The sequence below is a fragment of the Pelecanus crispus genome, chromosome 6, assembly GCF_030463565.1.
Source record: "Pelecanus crispus isolate bPelCri1 chromosome 6, bPelCri1.pri, whole genome shotgun sequence".
Taxonomy (NCBI): domain Eukaryota; kingdom Metazoa; phylum Chordata; class Aves; order Pelecaniformes; family Pelecanidae; genus Pelecanus; species Pelecanus crispus.
In genome coordinates, this window is record NC_134648.1 from 50,373,758 (window position 1) to 50,391,635 (window position 17,878).

The 17,878-nt window shown below is 38.5% G+C and overlaps 1 protein-coding gene across 30 annotated transcripts in view; it reads left to right on the top strand.

Moving 5' to 3' along the window:
* Positions 1–17,561, top strand: part of NRXN3 (neurexin 3) — a 1,006,895-nt gene extending 989,334 nt beyond the window's left edge. For 22 of the 30 annotated variants that reach the window (XM_075711861.1, XM_075711863.1, XM_075711860.1 and 19 more), the window contains one exon: positions 17,260–17,561. In XM_075711861.1, the coding sequence (XP_075567976.1) occupies positions 17,260–17,561 (302 nt within the window). Of the gene's footprint in view, positions 1–16,635 lie in introns of all 30 variants that reach the window. The other 8 variants (XM_075711856.1, XM_075711855.1, XM_075711866.1 and 5 more) reach the window with 2 other exon arrangements.
* The last annotated feature ends 317 nt before the right edge of the window (positions 17,562–17,878 follow it).

Here is a 17,878-nt window from a genome sequence, read left to right on the forward strand (position 1 = left end):
TCATCACCATGTCTGTATAGCCCAACTTGTCCTCGTTCATTAACACGCCTGTTTTCTTCGATAGTTTGTCAAACAAATTTCCTTAGTCCAGTGTGTACACTGTTAAAGATCCTTGTTGAAGGTCTGTAGTAGTACTGTTTCCCATGTATCCTCAAGAATGAGCTGCAGCTGCTTCACTGAAGAGACTTATGAAATGCCTTAGATCTTGAATGTCTTCCAGAGAGATAAGCAATGCCTGGGATGATCCTGGATTATTCAGTCATCCAAGAAGTGGACAACATTTTTCTTTGTGTGGTTTTGCTTTGCTTTGTTTTGTTTACAGCTCCAAGATAAAAGCACAGCAGCTATCTCTGGATACAAGCTGCAAATGCAGGTTATTCCCAGCACTGATTTATGTCTGTAAGAGGAGCAGGAAATACTAAAAGAAGAGGGGTTATTGAGGGCAGTACTAGGATCACTACTTTGCCATCAGAAGAGAACTGTAAGTTCTTTGCAAGAGAAACGTTTTGACAGTGAATCTACTATGCTTTGGATCTTCCTCTCACAAAGCAAGGGAGGAAGTTCCATTCACTGAGTCACTTGCAGCTGGACTAGCTACAGAATTTGAGAATGTAATGTGCTTATGCTAGCTAAGGGTTGAATTAAATTACTTTGTAGGATCTTTCAACAGAAATGACAAGTGTAGCCTAGCATCCGAGTGACTAAAATATTGCACTGAAAATGGGTCTTGTCTACTTCTGAAGTTCACTGGAATTGACTTCTTCTTAAAGAATCCAATATAAAATATATTTCATATGAATGGAGGAGATCATAGGAATAACTGTGCTGCATCAGTTAACTTGGGTGTACAACTCCGAAAGAGAATAATGCAGAGTCAGCAGTAAGGTTAGGTACAAAACAGCATTCATGAAGCATCTGGATCTTCATGCATTTATGATTTAGCTGCACGTAAAAGAATATTTGTATACCAGCCAAGTAGGCACTATTTCCATCAAGTATCTCAGTATGGCATACCCTGCTTACACAGACACACATTTTGGGTGTCTTTTAGGATTTGGACATTCAAATCAGTCCTGAATCTAAGCACTTCCTAAATTCTTCAATTTTCCCATGTACTTATCCCCAGTAAGTTTTCTAAGACATAAGTTTCATATACAGATAGGCCTAGTGATCCCTTAGACAGTATATTTGAGAGTTGCCTTGATGTGTTTCCTGGGTACATTCTAAAAAAGTAATATTAAGTGGTATGACAGTATAAGACTTCTTGGGATACAACTACCAAGAAGGAATTTGGTAGTCAAAGGAGTATTCACTAGCATCCAGACAAACTGATGACACATATTTTTACCTTGCTGCTTCATAGCTTTATACACTGAAGAAAGGAGGAGACACTAAGATACCCTTGCTGCCCCATGTTTGCAGATAAGCAAAAACTTACGTACATTTTAATATACTATAAATACACAGGAAACACTTGTTGCGTGGGTTTAGACCAAATACAGTATACTATTCGTGCTCCTGCTCAAATTATTGGATGGAGTTCTGCTACTGAGTTTGTCAGTATGAGGATCTGGTCCGTGGTTGCAAAATCCCTCAGGATTCAGAAACACTTCTTCCCATTGTCACGAATGCAAGTTTGTGAATCCTGCTGATTATGTCAATTTACTATGAATGGGTGACTTTACACAGTTTGATTTAGTAACAGTTAGAATTTACTTGTAGCAAATCACAGAATTTGATTGTAATATTTTTAATAGCACTCAATCATCAATGATTAATAAAGTGATTAGACAAAATTGGTCAAAACAGTGACTTAGTTACAGATTTGAAGATGGCAAGGTTCACTCTATTACTACATGGAAGTGCATAAAGGAAAATTGAATTACACTGAGTTGGAATGATTCATAAAGGGATCGTGTATGTAGGGGATAAGGAGTACCCTCCTGTTGAGTCACGAGGTTCAGAATGGACCCCCTTGCTTTCTAAACTCCTCAGAGAGGAGTCTAGGTGCAGCTAGGCTCACTCTTAGTCTCAGACTTGGTCAACAGGTTATAAGAATAATGCTATAAGAATAATGCAGCAGTATAAGACTCTCTTTGAAATTAAATCATACATCTACAGACTACTTAAACTGATTCACACATGTATACACGCAAACATGAATGCATATATAAAAATGGTATGCCTGTTTAAAGTTCCCCTTGGGTTTAGTGAAATACTCATGTCTAATGCCTTGGCATTTCTCAACAGGCGAGAGTAGAGCCTCAAGGAGTGAAGAATTTCAGCCCAGGCTCCGTTGTCGATCTTCGGCAATGGAGTTCTGGTAGCAGCAGACTTTTGGAGTCTGCTAGTTTCGCTGGCTCTGAGAGGCGTTTCGACCAGAGGGAGATGCTGGTGCAGCCCATGGCAGTCCAGGAGAGCTCAAAGGGCCTTAGGACTGCTGTTTATAGGATTGTGAAATGATTGACTTTAATCACCAGTAAATTTCCATCCGAGCCACAATTTGGGTCGGTAGTTGCTGGAATTTCAGTAACGACGATACCACTGTTTCAAGGCTGTCAGGGGTAGCTGTTTGTTCTTGCTCCCCTCGTTAGCCATAATACGAAGATTTTGATAAGGACAGGGCCGCTCACTGCTTCAGCCATGTAGGAGTTTCTAGTACAATTAAGGGGCACTTAACTGACTAACTCACTACACAAAAGCAGCAGCCTGGTATTCCTGAGATCGTAAAGCAGTTGAAGAGAGAAAGGAATGGGGGGGGGGGGGGGGGAGGTGCACCACCACACCCATGTGACTGACTTTCACGATTAAATAAAAAAGCCTTAGCTGGGCTGACTACAAATGTCAATCTTCAGTCTTTCAAAAAAACATATCAGATCCTTCTCCCAGGAGAAAGAGACTGTTAAGAGATGCATGGGAAGAATGCTTTCAGGCCAGTGATACTGGATGGGCTGCTTAGCACTGGAAGCACCAATATACTCGTTGGTTTGGAGGAATGTGAAAAGATAATAAGCTTATGGCAAACACCTGAAAAATTCTTTGCTTTAGAGAGCTCTGGCGGTTTAGCCCTATGATTTCCTTAGCTCTGATAGCTGTAAACGTGCTTTCGTATTTTATAGTTTTCTAGCTTATTGCTATAAAGAAGCCCCATTAATTAACTCTTACACACAAAAGCAAACAGGACTGCATGTGGTACTTTGTCAGTGCTGCTCATGTAGACATTCTTATTATAGATTAGCTTTTTTATTTCTGAGCTTCAGATGTGCCCGTAGGCTTAGAATGAGGGAGCTTTTTGCCAGTACAAACAGCTGGTGCAAGGGAAGTGATATAACTGATTTGTCTTCTTAGGCTTTTCCTATCTCTTTGTGTTTTTGTAGTGGACCAGCTAACCAAAAACTCTTCTTTTATAGTTTAAATTAGTGCAGATAACTGATGGGAATCACAAGAACAGATTTTTATTCTGAGTTGGGGGTAGGGATGAGGGGTTGCCTTGAAAATTAGTATTTTACTCCTGTTAATCTATAAGCTATTTCTTATTTGTGGTCTGCTAAGCAGTCATTTGGCTGGATGTCTGAAAAATACTACTCTGAGAAAGGTTAAAAACATGCAAGAATGAGCAGGTTGTTTTGGGAGCTACTACAAGCAGGAAGGACCATCTAGAAATACCAAGTTTCCCAGATTCCTGCCAGAATCCCCCACCTGCCTTCTGTTTCTTGGGACTTCATACTGTAGAACGATCTCCCCGCCTCTTCTGCTCATTTTCTCCCATTTTCCTGTAAGCCAGATAATGACTCAGTTGTGGACAATCAGAAAAGCCATGCTGTCTCTATAGGTCTTAGGAGGGTTTCTTGCTGGATCTAACATTTCTAGTATTTCTGTTAGGAAGAGGTAAATTCACTAAATTTTAAACAGCTGTCAAGTGTACTTAACCAGGGTTAGGGGGAGGGAGAGAACCAAGTCTCTTAGTCTGTGTTTGTGTATGTATTTATTTTACGGTGAAATCACTGGAAATTGGGAAGATTCTTCTCTTCCTTTATGTACAGACATATGCCTAAAGTGGAGATTTTTGCAGGGTTTTTTTTCCCCCCTTATCTATTTAACTTATATTTCTGCTACCAAAATATTCTACCCAGAGGAGAAAATGCTGCTGACCCATCTTGAAGCTAAAAACAGATGCATAGCTAACAGTACCTTTTCCTCTATTTTGTAGATGAACTTTTTACAGAAAAATGAACACTTTCCAGTTCACTGGAAATTCTCCATTTGTTTCTTTTCACTGATATTTTGATAGTATCAGCTGCTTAGAAGTATGTGTCAGTATCCTTGCCAAATGCATATGGCTTTAAATGACCCTAAAAGGGTGCTGCCTGATATATAAAGTAAACTTACAAAGGTAACAGCAGTTTGGAAGTCCAGATTATGCAGTGGTGGAATGCATGCTCCCTTTTAGCACTGAAAGTCTTGGGTCCCATTCTAATTAGGTCAAAGTACAAAAAATAAAAAAAAATAACTTCCTGACCTCATCCTTGTTTAGCAATTGCAACACATAAAAATACAGGGGAAAAAAAAAATCCCAAGTAAGGAGAGATGCGTGATTAGGCCAGCAGGGAATCCTGGACATTTGAAGTGCATCAACAGTATAGCTGGACAACTAGGTCAGAAGAAGCAGCTGGTACATCTGGTTAATAATAAGATATATTGATGAGTTGTGTTGCAGTGCACAGAACTCAAATAATGTGGGGTTCAGTGCGTTGGGGAAGAGATAAACTGTCAGCTTGATGGAGCCCGAGGGCTAGAGTGGTAGAAGACATGGAAGTTCCAGAGGTTAGCATGAACCTGGGGACAGTAATGCAGCCCTAGATCTTAATTTACTATATATTCTCTCGCTCTTTAACACACACAGAAATATGCATTACCTTCCCCAGCAGCATTTTAAAATGGAACTTGAAAACAAAAAAATGGGAAAATAAAACTTTATAATTAAAGCTGCTGAACAAGGGGCTTTTTGTAAAATATTCTCCTTTTTAAAATGTGGATTTTTTCATTTGAAAAAGTTGACTATTGAGTTGGCTCAATCCTTCAAACAAGAAGCTCATAAGCCTTGATAGTACAGATGCCTCTATATCCAGTCCTTCAATCTACTTTAAGTGTTTGAAAATAAAAAAGTCTGCAATGGTTATCGGTTTTAATCTTTGCTTTTCTGAGGAATAATTTGCTAAATGTTAAGTAATAAAATATTGTCTGTGTAGCTTCATGTGGAAACATTTAGGATCCAATTTTCAAATGAGGACATCTAGTTTTGACTATTAACAGCTAGATTTTTTGAAAGACTGGAGAAGATTTTCCTAGCCTCAGCAGAAATTGCTGGACCCAGATTTTCCAAAGAACTCTGCTTCTGTTCAAGCACCTCTGTATTGACCAAGTAAAGAAAAAATTTCTTAGCACCCTTCAAATCCTTTTGTAAGTCTAACATCAAGATTTCCTTTACAAAATCTTGTTCTCTCTTTAAGTGTGTCTGGCTACAGTTGTGGTTCTTTAACTCTTTTGATCTTTGAGGCAGTAAAAGGCTTTTCCAGACCCTCATGCAATGAGTTAGGCGTTTATCATCAAACAGGGCATAAGTATTTGTTGGAGTGCCCTGACATAGACTGCACAGTTGGCGACCAGACCCATGCCTTACAGTCTGTTTTGCATCAAAGAGAAGGCACTCAATTCTAATGTGCTGAAGGAGGATATTTCACTACTTTGGAAATCCAGCTGCAAGTTGTGACAAATACTGATTAAAATTCAAAGCTTAAATGCCTCTTTGTGAAACTCCCTAAGTATAATTAAACCAGAAGCTCAGAATCCTGGTAGGGAGTGGTGTCCAGGGACACTAGCCTTGAAACCTTACCAAATAAAAATCTCCACTGAGGTCTGCAAAGGCCTCACTTCTGTCATTATTTTCGAATTCCTATCCAATCTTTTTTGATCCACAAATGAATCCCCAAAATTTCCTATGTAGACCAACGTTTTGCTTCCTGTAACCTGCATGTTGTGTCCCTGAGATCACCCTGACCAGGTTTCCTCTTCTTTGGTTGGACCTCTTCCCTTCCTAACATTTTCCAAAGGGATGTAGGAGATAGGTCCAGTGCAGTCTTCCAGCAAAGACATGGTACATTCCAGCTACAGATGCACAGTGCTAGTAGTCAGTGCAACCTCATCACTTCTGAAGTAGGAGTTAATAGTCTTCTCATATAACTCCTCTCAGAACTGGACACTTTTCAGTAACGCATCTAAAACCAATCTGGGCTATTTAATTTTTGTGGTTTTTATGGTTATTTAACATTCCCCAGATCGAATACTGATCTCTCAGTGGCTTTAGAGATGCTATTGTTCGTCTTGTTAATGTGTACCAAAACGTCCTACCTGTTTGTTACTATATTTATACAAAAGTACCCCTGGCCACATCTACAGGGCAGATAGTCCTATTCTTCCCAGAAATTCAAGCTCAATGTAGCCACCCACTTCCCACTGATTGGTGGTAGCATGACCTTTAGGATGGGTTATGAAATGATCTTGCTGGCATTCCTGATGGAAAGCTAAGGTACATGTAGTGCTTATAGCCTGCTTTTCCCATCTCCCGGAGAGATTCATCAAGGACAGGGTCCAAAGCTTTACATATATCACCTTTGCCTTCTCCTAAAACATCAGACAGAACAGGTTGTTTTCCTGGGGTCCCGAGTTCCTTCATAGAAGGACTCTGATGTCAGGTGATGGTCTTTATACATACGGACATCGTTGTGTCACCTAGGGAATTCAGAGGAAGCCAAGGACCCATCTAGGACATACAGTTTTTGGGATTCAGTTTTAGTAAAGACTCAGAACCAATTAGTAATATCTTCTTTAATTTTAAATCATTTTGTAGCATAGGAGAAACTACTCTCACTCTTAATGCTAGCAATGGCAGGTTTGCCTATGCAAAATCATATGGCCTCAGTACCAAACACTGCTAACTGGTGAGCCCCCAGCAATAATCATGGACAGCATGTCTGAATAACTGCTCACCACTTCAAATAAATATTCACTACAGCCATAGCCTTTTCCAGCATAGCAGAGTGTGTTTGTAAGAACTAACTCTTCACCCTTTGCTCAAGCTGATCAGCACTTACAGGAATAAGCCCAGTCTGACTAGGCAGAAGAATAAATAACACTCATTTCGTGAATGCACTGGAGAGTTAGGGCCAGAATAACAGCTGGAGTCTGGAGTTTGGAGTGTTTGATCCAAATACAAGGTCATAGTCAGGGTGAAAAGTGTGTCCTAGCATAGCTTATGATTTCTTCTCACCCTTTTCCCCTTCTGACCTCCCCCAGAAATGCAGAGAACCTGCTGGAATGTGCTTTGCCTTTTCTGGAGAGGCATGGATGGTACACCCCTAGTCCCCACCCCCCCCAACCCGCCCGCCCGCCCCCCCCAAGTCCTTGCTTGCTGTTCTGTTTTTCTACTTTCCCTAAATGCAACTTACTTTAAGCATGCATTATTATTAACATCCTACAGTAAAATTAAGCTATTATAACCCATTTGTCGATCTCAGCCAATTTCTTCTTTTTCTATGTCTATTTATGACGTACATCCAGACTGCACGTCCTTTTTTTTCCTCTCCATGTTTATTTTAAAAAGAAGTGATAAAAAATAAGATCTATTAAAAAAAAAAGCAACACTGGAGGGTGGTGGGGTTTTTGGCCAACAATTGAAAACAAATTTAAATGGGAGAGGGAGGGAAGGGAAGAGAATCCAATTCTTAACAAAAAAAATCCAAACAATGAAAGTGTCCCTAGACTGCTTTGTCTGTTCCTTTCAATGTATGCATCTGGTTCATTCATCTTTGAAAGTGTGTGGAATAATTTTTTCTTGAAAAATAAAATTTTAAAACCCCACAATTGTTCTTATCTCCCTTCTTCCTGGGACCAAAGTTTTTCATTTTTTGCTTTTTTTTTTAGTATATCTCTACATAGTTATATTTTGATGTATTTCTTTTCAATGGTTGAATTTCTATCTTAGATTTGGTTTGTTCCAATCTAATAATGAAAAAAAACCCACCAAACAAAACAAAAGAGTTATGAATTGTTTTCTGCAATTTTTCCCTCTATTTCCCTCTTTAAATAAAGAACTACTTCACTGGCAGAATCCTACAGCTGTATTTTTGAGATTCTCCAGAGAATCTGAATATAAAAGCAATCTAATTTGAGAGTGGGGAAGGGGTGTGCCAACACGGTCATTGCAATCGAAACAGTGATTTGATGTGCTCAAGAAATGATTGTTTCAAATTATTGAGAATACTGATGTCAATTTGATGGACTTCAGAAAAGATGATTCTTAGAAGAAGGAGGCTGTGGGTAGCTACAGATGAAGTTGTTCTAATTCCAATGCATAAAACTAGTTTCCTTGTTTTTTTGTTTTACTCTCTGGTTGTTGCTATTATTATTATTATTATTATTATTATTATTATTATTATTATTATTATTATTATTATTAGTTTATGTATTTTTACTGCTATTTTTAGTAGGGAAAAGTTTTAACTGTTTTTATAATTTGAGAACCTTTAATGAAAATGTAAATATTAATACTATAATTATTAATTTTTTGTAACTTGCATGTTGAAGAAGTTGCAGCTTAGGGTTTGTGAGATTGTCAATGTTAGAGTTCTGTTCTTTCTTTTTGTTGATGGGCATGAATATGCTCATTTGTTTTTGTATATTGCCCATCCCTTCCTTACAGCCAGAAGCTCTAATGCTGCTAGATCACTCCGTACCGCCCTTACATGGACATGGCAACTGACTTACACATTCACTCCCATCATCTTCATCTCCTGTGTAGTACACTCATAGATTTTTACACTCCCACTCCATCCGCCCTAGGCATTTTTTCTTCCCATAAGTTCCCCTCCACCACCCCTTTCTTTAGCATTGTTAAAATTTTATGTGCAGTCATCCATTCCTTAAAACACACACACACAAAAATTATAGAAAAAAAGAAAATGTTTAAAAAAATATATATCAAATTGACCAAAAAAGGCAAAAAAGCAACAAACTTTGCTTTTCAAAGAACATTATATATGTAGATATGCAAACAAGCAAAAGTAAATTCTATAAAGTGTACAGGATTTTTCAACTGTAATATGCTAACAACTTTACATAAGATAAAAAAATACAACCAAAAAACAGCAGAAAAAAAACATGTTCAAATTTGTTAAGGTGCAAGATTTTTTTCTTTTCATGTTATGTGGTGTGGATGTATGTGTTGTTGCCTCCCTGTATCGCCCTTCGTTGTAAAACAATTATATTTAAAAAGAAATAATAAACATTTTGCTAAAAAAAGTTTTTAAGAAACAACACCGAAAAAAAGCAAGTTACAAGAATGTGGCAATGCTACTTGTCCAAGAGCATTCTTACACAACTTTCTTTTGTAAATTTTTCCTTTCATGCCAAAAAACATGCGGGCAATTTGTTGATGTAAGTTGACTGTTATGAAATCAATGTGGTATGCTTTCTAAATATTTTTATGTATTTTTGATGACTTTTTTTAAGGAAATAATGTTTTTGATTTTCATCTTTTTTTTCAGTTCTTGTAGGTTTTAATCTTTCTTTTGCTGATGAAGTGAATGACTTGTTATGTTTTTCCTTTTTCTGACCTTGTTGCTGTGGTGTTTTTCTTTTCTAGTATATGGTTTTGTTTTAGGAAAAATGTATAAGTGCATTTATTTATTTTTGAATCAGTTTGTATTTGCCTTTATGTTATGTGCTCTTTGTATACTGTTGATTACCAGATTGTATTTTGCATAGGAGGGGGTGAAGGAGCTTGTGGTAGTTTGCTCCTATTCTTTCTCGGTCCCTCTCTAGAGCTTGCTTTCCCCTTTCCCTTTCCCAAAATGAATCACCAGTAATGCTACTTTCTTTCATGTTACTTAAATTGTATGTAGCCTGGTGGTGTAGCCTTCATGTCTAGTAAAAAATGATGAGACTTCTTTAGCGTTTTGGTAGCTCTCAGGGTCTTCTGACTGTACCTCTCCATTATTCCTACTTTATTCCTATGGAAGTGTTTTATTTCTATCAATTTTCTTCACTGCTGATTATCTGCCTGATATCCAGTCTAAATGATACTCTCAAGTGTACTCTTGCCAGCTAAATGCACCCATCATATTATGACTAGTATTAGGCTTGCTAATGTCATCCAGAAATGGTACATTTGGCAGACACTTTCCTACTGAAACTCACGTCCTGAACCTCTAAAATTTCCTTGCTTTAAAAGAGATTTGGATTAATTTCTTTAAAAAGCAATGAGTAAAAGTAAGAAAAAGCTGTACTTCCTTATAAGCACGTATGTTTTCACCATTCCTGCATAGTGATGCTGTTCTCAGTAGGTATCTTAGGTTCAACTTGTCAAGTCCCTTGAACAACTGATGCTGAAAACAGAACAAATAATTATGCTGAGTATGAAGCTGTCACCAATTAATCATAAAAGTTTAAAATGATGATGGGAGATGGAAGAGGGCATGTTTCAATTGGTTCAAAGCAGCTCAGTGTCTGGGCACCAAAATACTTGGTTTTGCTCTAGAATCCTGCCTGCAGACACAATGTCAGATCCTCTCTGGAAGGTATTAATATCTGCTTCACTGAAACTGCACGAAGGTGACCAAACATTTGCAGCAATGAAACACAGCCCAGCATCAACATGGGATTCATGACCTCTCACACTCTGTACCTTCCTGTTGTTCATGAGCCATGTATTAGGAAGCACTGCAATAACTAATGTCTTTTAATACCATTTGGGGGCTTAGGAAATGCTTTTCGACCAACTCCACCAGAAGAAGTACAGTTTTATCTAATCACTTTGATGACTCTATATTCTCTGAAAGGAAAAGGAGATATTTGAGATGAAAAGTTGCAGAATTCCATTGTGGAAATGATGTTTTTTCTCTCTACTGCTGACTGTCAATTGCAATTAAATTAGACTGCAAAGAGTAGAAAATATTAAGAATGTTCATCTACTAGGTTTTGTGTTAGCATCATCTTTCCTGTGAATCAGGGACTATGTTCTGAATAATTTCCCCTTTTTATCCTCAGAGGACTCAAAGGAGAATTAACTAAAACACCATTAGACTGAAATTTAGGAACTCAGTCATTTAATAAGGAATTATTGTGTTGATACAGAGGGGAAGAAGGTAAGGAATTATTTTCTGTGGCAAGTATTTAATCTGAAAGTAGAGTCAAACTTCAGAGGAACAGGATAAGAATAAAATGAAAATGACAAACTTTGGATGCAGAATTTCAAGTGCCTGCAGAAATGGATGAGTTTTGCAGCCTTTATGGATGGCATTTAAAAGCTCTTCAACCACAGCTGGAAAAGAGAGAGATGATAAGGGTGTGTCCCTTATCATCATCAGAAGATGAATCTTTCAGGCTTCATTTTTGTGTGCCTTTTGTCCTGTATCAGCTTGATGCCTGAGACTCCAGTGAAGTAGTTGTGGCTCTAAAGATGAAAGCTAGCTGCTGCTACAGTTTCTGAGGGTTTTTTTTTTTTTCTTTTTTTTTTGGTGCCCTCTGCATTCATGACTCTCCCACAACATACTCACAGTTCATAAGGCTTCTATTAAATTTTTAACACTCTGTCTTTTCCAGTGGCAGAGAACTCTTACTGGAGATCAGCCCCAGAGGTATGAATTATATATCTATAAATACGCTCATAAAGCAAAAAGCAGGGCAGCTCCAAGGCTAAACTAGACCTTTTATATCCCCAATGATCTTGGTAGTTTAAAGAAAAGCACAACTCCGTGAAGATAGTATATGTGCTAGATTTAAAGGCTAACTTTTAAGGAATGTATGCACACTGTGTTTGCTTCATGGAATGAGAAGGCCAAGCAGAACACTGGGCTGCTCAGTATAAGGTTTCCCACTTCACAGACCTCAGTTCTGTCAGTACTTCTTCCTGTTTGCTGTTCAGTAGTTTTTTGGCAACTATACTGCTGATGGGCAAACTAATTTTGCATCTATATCACTGCAGAGAAAACCATTTTATCTGTTTCCCTTTTGCTTAATTCTTTGGCATTGTGTTGTCAACAGAAGCTTTTTAAAAAACGTATTTCTGTTTGGGAAACATACATTCCCTGCTTAGGAGAGAAGGCACTGAGTAGGTGAAAAATAAATCTGGAAAATCCTTGTGAAATCTTTGGATTGCTAAAGTAATCCTGAACTTGCAGCATACCAGTGAACACTTAACTGGTGCTTTAACAGCCAGCAAAAAAAAGGGGGAAAGAAACCTGTAACTACCAGGAAACAGCCCATATCATCCACAAAGAGAATCTAAGTCTCATATGAATATTTGTTTTGAAGCCATGGACCAAACTGGGTGGCAGCCTTGCCATTTTTTTTAAGCACAGAACAATTTGGAAATTGAAACTGTCAGTTTTATTCAAGGCTGCAAAGTGTTAATTTTGTGATTGAAAAAATGGTAGACGCTGTGAGAAAATAAAAACTTCAGGTAGGAAAATACAACCATAAAACGTATCTCAAATGTATTTCCCTTCCAAATTGTCATGCAAGGTTTTTCAGGGGCTCCTCTCCAGCTTTTCCTAGAGATACAAATCTTTAAATCACTTGCCTTCCACAGCAAACCTTTCAGGATCCAAATCCCACGTAAGATATTCTTGGCAACCAAGTGGTACTTTGTCTTTTAAATCTTTCAGTGCTCACTTTCAAACCATCTTGGGGCCCTGGGCAAAAGGCACCACTTCTCCATCAGAGGACCACTGGCTCTAGGCTGCTTCCTGCTAGCTCAGCTGTCATTTTGTGAAAGATGGTTCCCCTTACACGCACACTTATCATCTGCCTGTCATCAGACTCCCCCTTGTGTCTCTTATGAGTAGAAATGTAGTACCAGTAACAGAGTTTTTCGCAGGTATGATATGAAAGTTTGCACTTGCTCCCCTCCATAGGTATTGGTGATCACGCTTCTCACACTTTCCTGGGAGCTTTTCAGAATTTACATTCCCTGTTATACTTAAATAACACATTTCTTTTAGACTGAGTGGCATTTTTAATCACGCCATTTTAAAGGATGTTTTGACTCCTCTATAAATAACATACCCCAAGAAGTATTCATTGTGCTTGCATCCTGTTAGACCTACAACTTCTAGCTTGCTGTGAGTTTTGCATAGATGCCTAACATAACAGTAAAAAAGAACACAGATTTGATACCTAGAGTGCTTTTTCTGAGTTACCTTCTCCCACGCAGCTTTTTTTCAGGCTCACAGGTTCTTCCATTACAGACAGAAAGAAAAATAAGAAATTCAAACTCAAAGCATCATTATCACCCTTACAGCCATCTCCCTGGTACTCCCCAAAAGTATGTTGTCTTAAGTAAATGTAACAAATGAACTCCTTGATGGAGAAGTGATTCCTAATGAAGGACCTTTAACAGTCCAGTTTATTTCTTTAGTATACAGGTAAACATAGTATGGATCATTGGACAATTTGGAATAAAACTAGAGATTAAATAATTGTATGGGAAATCAAAGTTAATGCAGTCTTCCTGGTATGAAAGTTATTTGTCTTCTCACATACACTGTGAGATTAAAACTTTGTTAAACTCATTCCTGATTCTGTCCTATTGTCTTCCATCCAACAGACTTGATGGAATCAAAATGCTCCAATCTGCTCTCCATCGCTTATGTGAAACCCCACTTACCATAGCAATTCTATTCATTTTCTTAACATTTCAGGAAGATCATGCTTGTTTTTGTAGTTGCAGTAGTCTTGATCATTGGCTGAAGACCTCAACAGCAACAAAAACTGTAGAACTATGACCTCGTCTTAAAGGCAAGGGTTACTGGGGCAAAAGAAAGATCTTCATATTAAATGTAAGATATTTCTGATTCTTTCAAGAAAATTAATTTTTAATAGGACCAAAAGAATTTCTCTTTGGAAGAAAACTGCCCAAAATATTGCCCCAGTGGGTGGTAGATCAACTGCATACTGATGCTGTGTGCCAAACTGATTTTTTTTCCAATTGGGTGTCACAGATGGTGAATGAAAATCACAGATGAATACTACTTCTTAACAGCAAACCACTGATCTTAAAAAATCATTTAAAGGGACACTACCTATCCCTGATTTTCTGGAACTTAAATTCCCCAATTTGATGTAATGCTCACTTAAATGCTATTTTTATTCATTTTTTACCAGACTCACATACGATCTTTCCCTCTGAGGCGTGCTCCAGGTTTATTCTGAGACCAGCTGTTTGCATAGATTATAGATGCCCTATGCTAGCCGTGGATAGGGCTTCTGGACACATATAAATCATATTACATGCTCTGGTTTCTACGTTGCGCAGAAAACAGCTCAGATGCATGAGTACCAAATGCCGTGTAACCATTTGGCAGACTACACTTTCTGCTTTTTTTGAAGATATGTAGTTTGAAGAGATTGGCATTATTTTACACATATTATACTTATTCCTTCATCCTCTATCCAGTAACAACAGTGGTATGAACATGCTGAGGAATCTCAAAAAACTAAACATATTCAAATTAGCCCTTTGTATCTTAGCTTAAAACTAACTTTGCATGAAAGTATGCAAAGTACCACATTTCTTATTTTGGCCTAATTTCTACCCTGGTACCTCTGAGATAAATCTGACTGTTTCAATTGATTAAACTGTGTCACCACTTAGTTTCTCATTAAGGATAAGAATAAGCCATATTGCTAGTTCAGCTATCCAGATTTAATCAAACTGTTAAGTACCTTTTTCAGTATATTGCTGTCTTCAATAAGTAATTTGTTCAAATATATTGCTCTCCAAATATATTTAGAAGGGATTAGGATTTTAGACCATATTCTTTATGGAAGTCCCATGGACATTACTGGCAGTATTCAATGGGAAACAAGTGCAGGTAATATATAGTGTAGATAGGAGAGAGCAGGATTTTGACCCTGATGCCATTCAGCATTGTAACAATACCAGACTGTTCATTAGCAGTTATTAATACATAAGTAGAAGCCAGAATTATTTATTTAGGACCTAAAATTTGTTTTGCATATCTTTCCTTAAGCAATGGTGAGAATAAATCAAAATTCCCCATGCATTAGAAATCTTCTTACTGAGTTGCACTCCTTCCAACAAATCTAGATGACTACCTGTGGTGTCAGATGAACTCTTCAGTTTGTATTTAAAGCAGCTAACTTAAGTGGCTAGTCAAACTAAAATTACCCAAGGGAGAATTTGTACACAAACTTTCAAAAGCAATATGGCTTACCCTAAAAAAGTGTCAGCGACCTGTATGTCAGCAGAAGACTATGCAATCTGAAGTAAATTAATTAGACAGATTAATTATGCCTGCACATCAGAATAAAACAGTGGAGTGTTAATTACCCATAGGCTCAAAAGTAGAAGTACAGTCATATTACAATATATACACAAAACAGGACTACTACCCTAAAAGTAGCAATATTGCTGCTCAGAAACCAAATCTTAGAAATGATGCACTGATTTTCTTGTTTCAGTTGCAGCTTATACTATGGTAAGGTACAAAAGTTATAGCTATGGCTTTGTTGTTCTACTTCAAGAGTAGACCATAATGTCCGTCTCATTTTTAGTCCTCTGTAGGCACGTAGCCATCACATTAAGAAAAAGTAGCACTGATCACAACTATCTGCGTATCAGGAAGTAACAGTAGGTGTGAAGACAACTTCTGCAGTACACTCCTGCACTGAAGTGCTAATTTGGGTCATCAGAGTCCTTATTCAGTTATATCATCTATCACAATAAAGTCTATCTTAATTTTTAATCAAATTCTAGTAAAATAATATCAAGAAGAACCGAAGATGAAGATAGTATGGCATTAGTAGCCACAAAAGATGCAAGGAAAGGGACATCCCTAGTGTCGAACAGAATGGTAAAAAAAAAGATTAAAAAGAGATGAACAAGCATTGAGTAGAGCTCTGTACCTTCATGGTAAGTAAGTACTTTGTTGTTATTCCATCCCCTGCTTTCATGAAGTTCCCCACAATTTAAAAATCAGGCAACAATCAAGAAGAAATTGATGAATAAGAAAGGCCTTAGGGAAAGGCCTTATAAACTGCTATGGAAGGTGAGCAGACTTGAATGGCAGAGAAGAAATACCAATGTTATTTTAAATAGAGGAAGAAAAACTGGCAAGGTGAGTGGTAAAATCCATCTAGGAGAACATCGCTCCATGGAAATCTAAAATAATTCATTTAAACAGTCATGTAACCAAATGTTTAAGAAAGATCACTACCAAAAATTCATGTCCACAGAGTCACTTGAGAGTATCTTCAAAAATCAAAAACTTTGGGTCCCAAACAATTCAGAGTATTTCACTGTACGTACCTAGCATAGGCTAAAAGAAGGAGGAAATGGAACATGCAGTTTACCAACGTCAAAGCAGGGTGGGAGGGAAGAATGAAAGGCACCCCCAGGAAAGTATGTTGGTAGTGTAGTTAGGGTGAGAAACCTGGTCCCTCACACTTTTTCATAATGCCCAAATCCTCTCTTACCCTTGAGTTAAGTGAATTGAAAATGGTGCATTGTGTCATTAAAATGTACTAATCTTCCTTTTTTTCTCTCTTCCATCCCAGGAGGTGAATTAGTTATCCCTCTACTTGTAGAAGACCCTTTAGATATCCCTTCTATTGCTACTCGTGCACCTTTCATTACACTTCCCCCTACCTTTCGCCCCCTCCTCACCATTATTGAGACCACCAAAGATTCCCTGTCCATGACCTCTGAGGCGGGGTTACCTTGCTTGTCGGACCAAGGCAGCGATGGTTGTGATGATGATGGCTTGGTGATATCTGGGTATGGCTCAGGGGAAACCTTTGACTCTAACCTACCCCCTACTGATGATGAAGATTTTTACACCACCTTCTCCTTGGTAACAGATAAGAGTCTTTCCACTTCCATCTTCGAAGGTGGCTACAAAGCACACGCACCCAAGTGGGAATCCAAGGACTTTAGACCTAACAAAGTCTCCGAAACTGGTAGGACTACTACCACGTCTTTGTCCCCTGAGCTGATCCGCTCCACAGCTTCGTCCTCGACTGGGATGGTGCCCAAATTGCCAGCCGGCAAAATGAATAACCGTGAGCTCAAACCCCAGCCTGACATAGTCTTGCTTCCGTTGCCCACTGCCTATGAGCTAGACAGCACAAAGCTGAAGAGCCCGCTAATCACTTCCCCCATGTTCCGTAATGTGCCCACAGCAAACCCCACGGAGCCAGGAATCAGACGGGTTCCGGGGGCCTCAGAGGTGGTCCGTGAGTCGAGCAGCACAACGGGGATGGTCGTCGGCATTGTGGCTGCTGCCGCCCTCTGCATCCTCATCCTCCTGTACGCCATGTACAAGTACAGGAACAGGGACGAGGGGTCCTATCAGGTGGACGAGACGCGGAACTACATCAGCAACTCAGCCCAGAGCAACGGCACGCTCGTGAAGGAGAAGCAGCAGAGCTCAAAGAGCGGCCACAAGAAACAGAAAAACAAGGACAAAGAGTATTATGTGTAAAAAAGAATACTTATTTATATATAAATATATAAATACTTAATGAGATTTAACTGGAATATCAGAACCATTGCAGCGAACGAGATTGGGAGATATCGTTTGTGGGAAAGAGTATTGGGAAAAAAAATTTCAGCAGTGACTGTTAATGTCTCAGTCATCGCTTGGAGTCAGCAAACTCTGCCCTAATGTATTATAAAGCACACTTAGCGTTCTGGAGATGGCGCGCACAGCTCTGCCCTGTTAGTGAACTTGGACGTCTCCAAATCTCCTCCTCCGCTGAACTTTCTGCAAAGGTAGAAGACACCATGGCTTACTTGTTT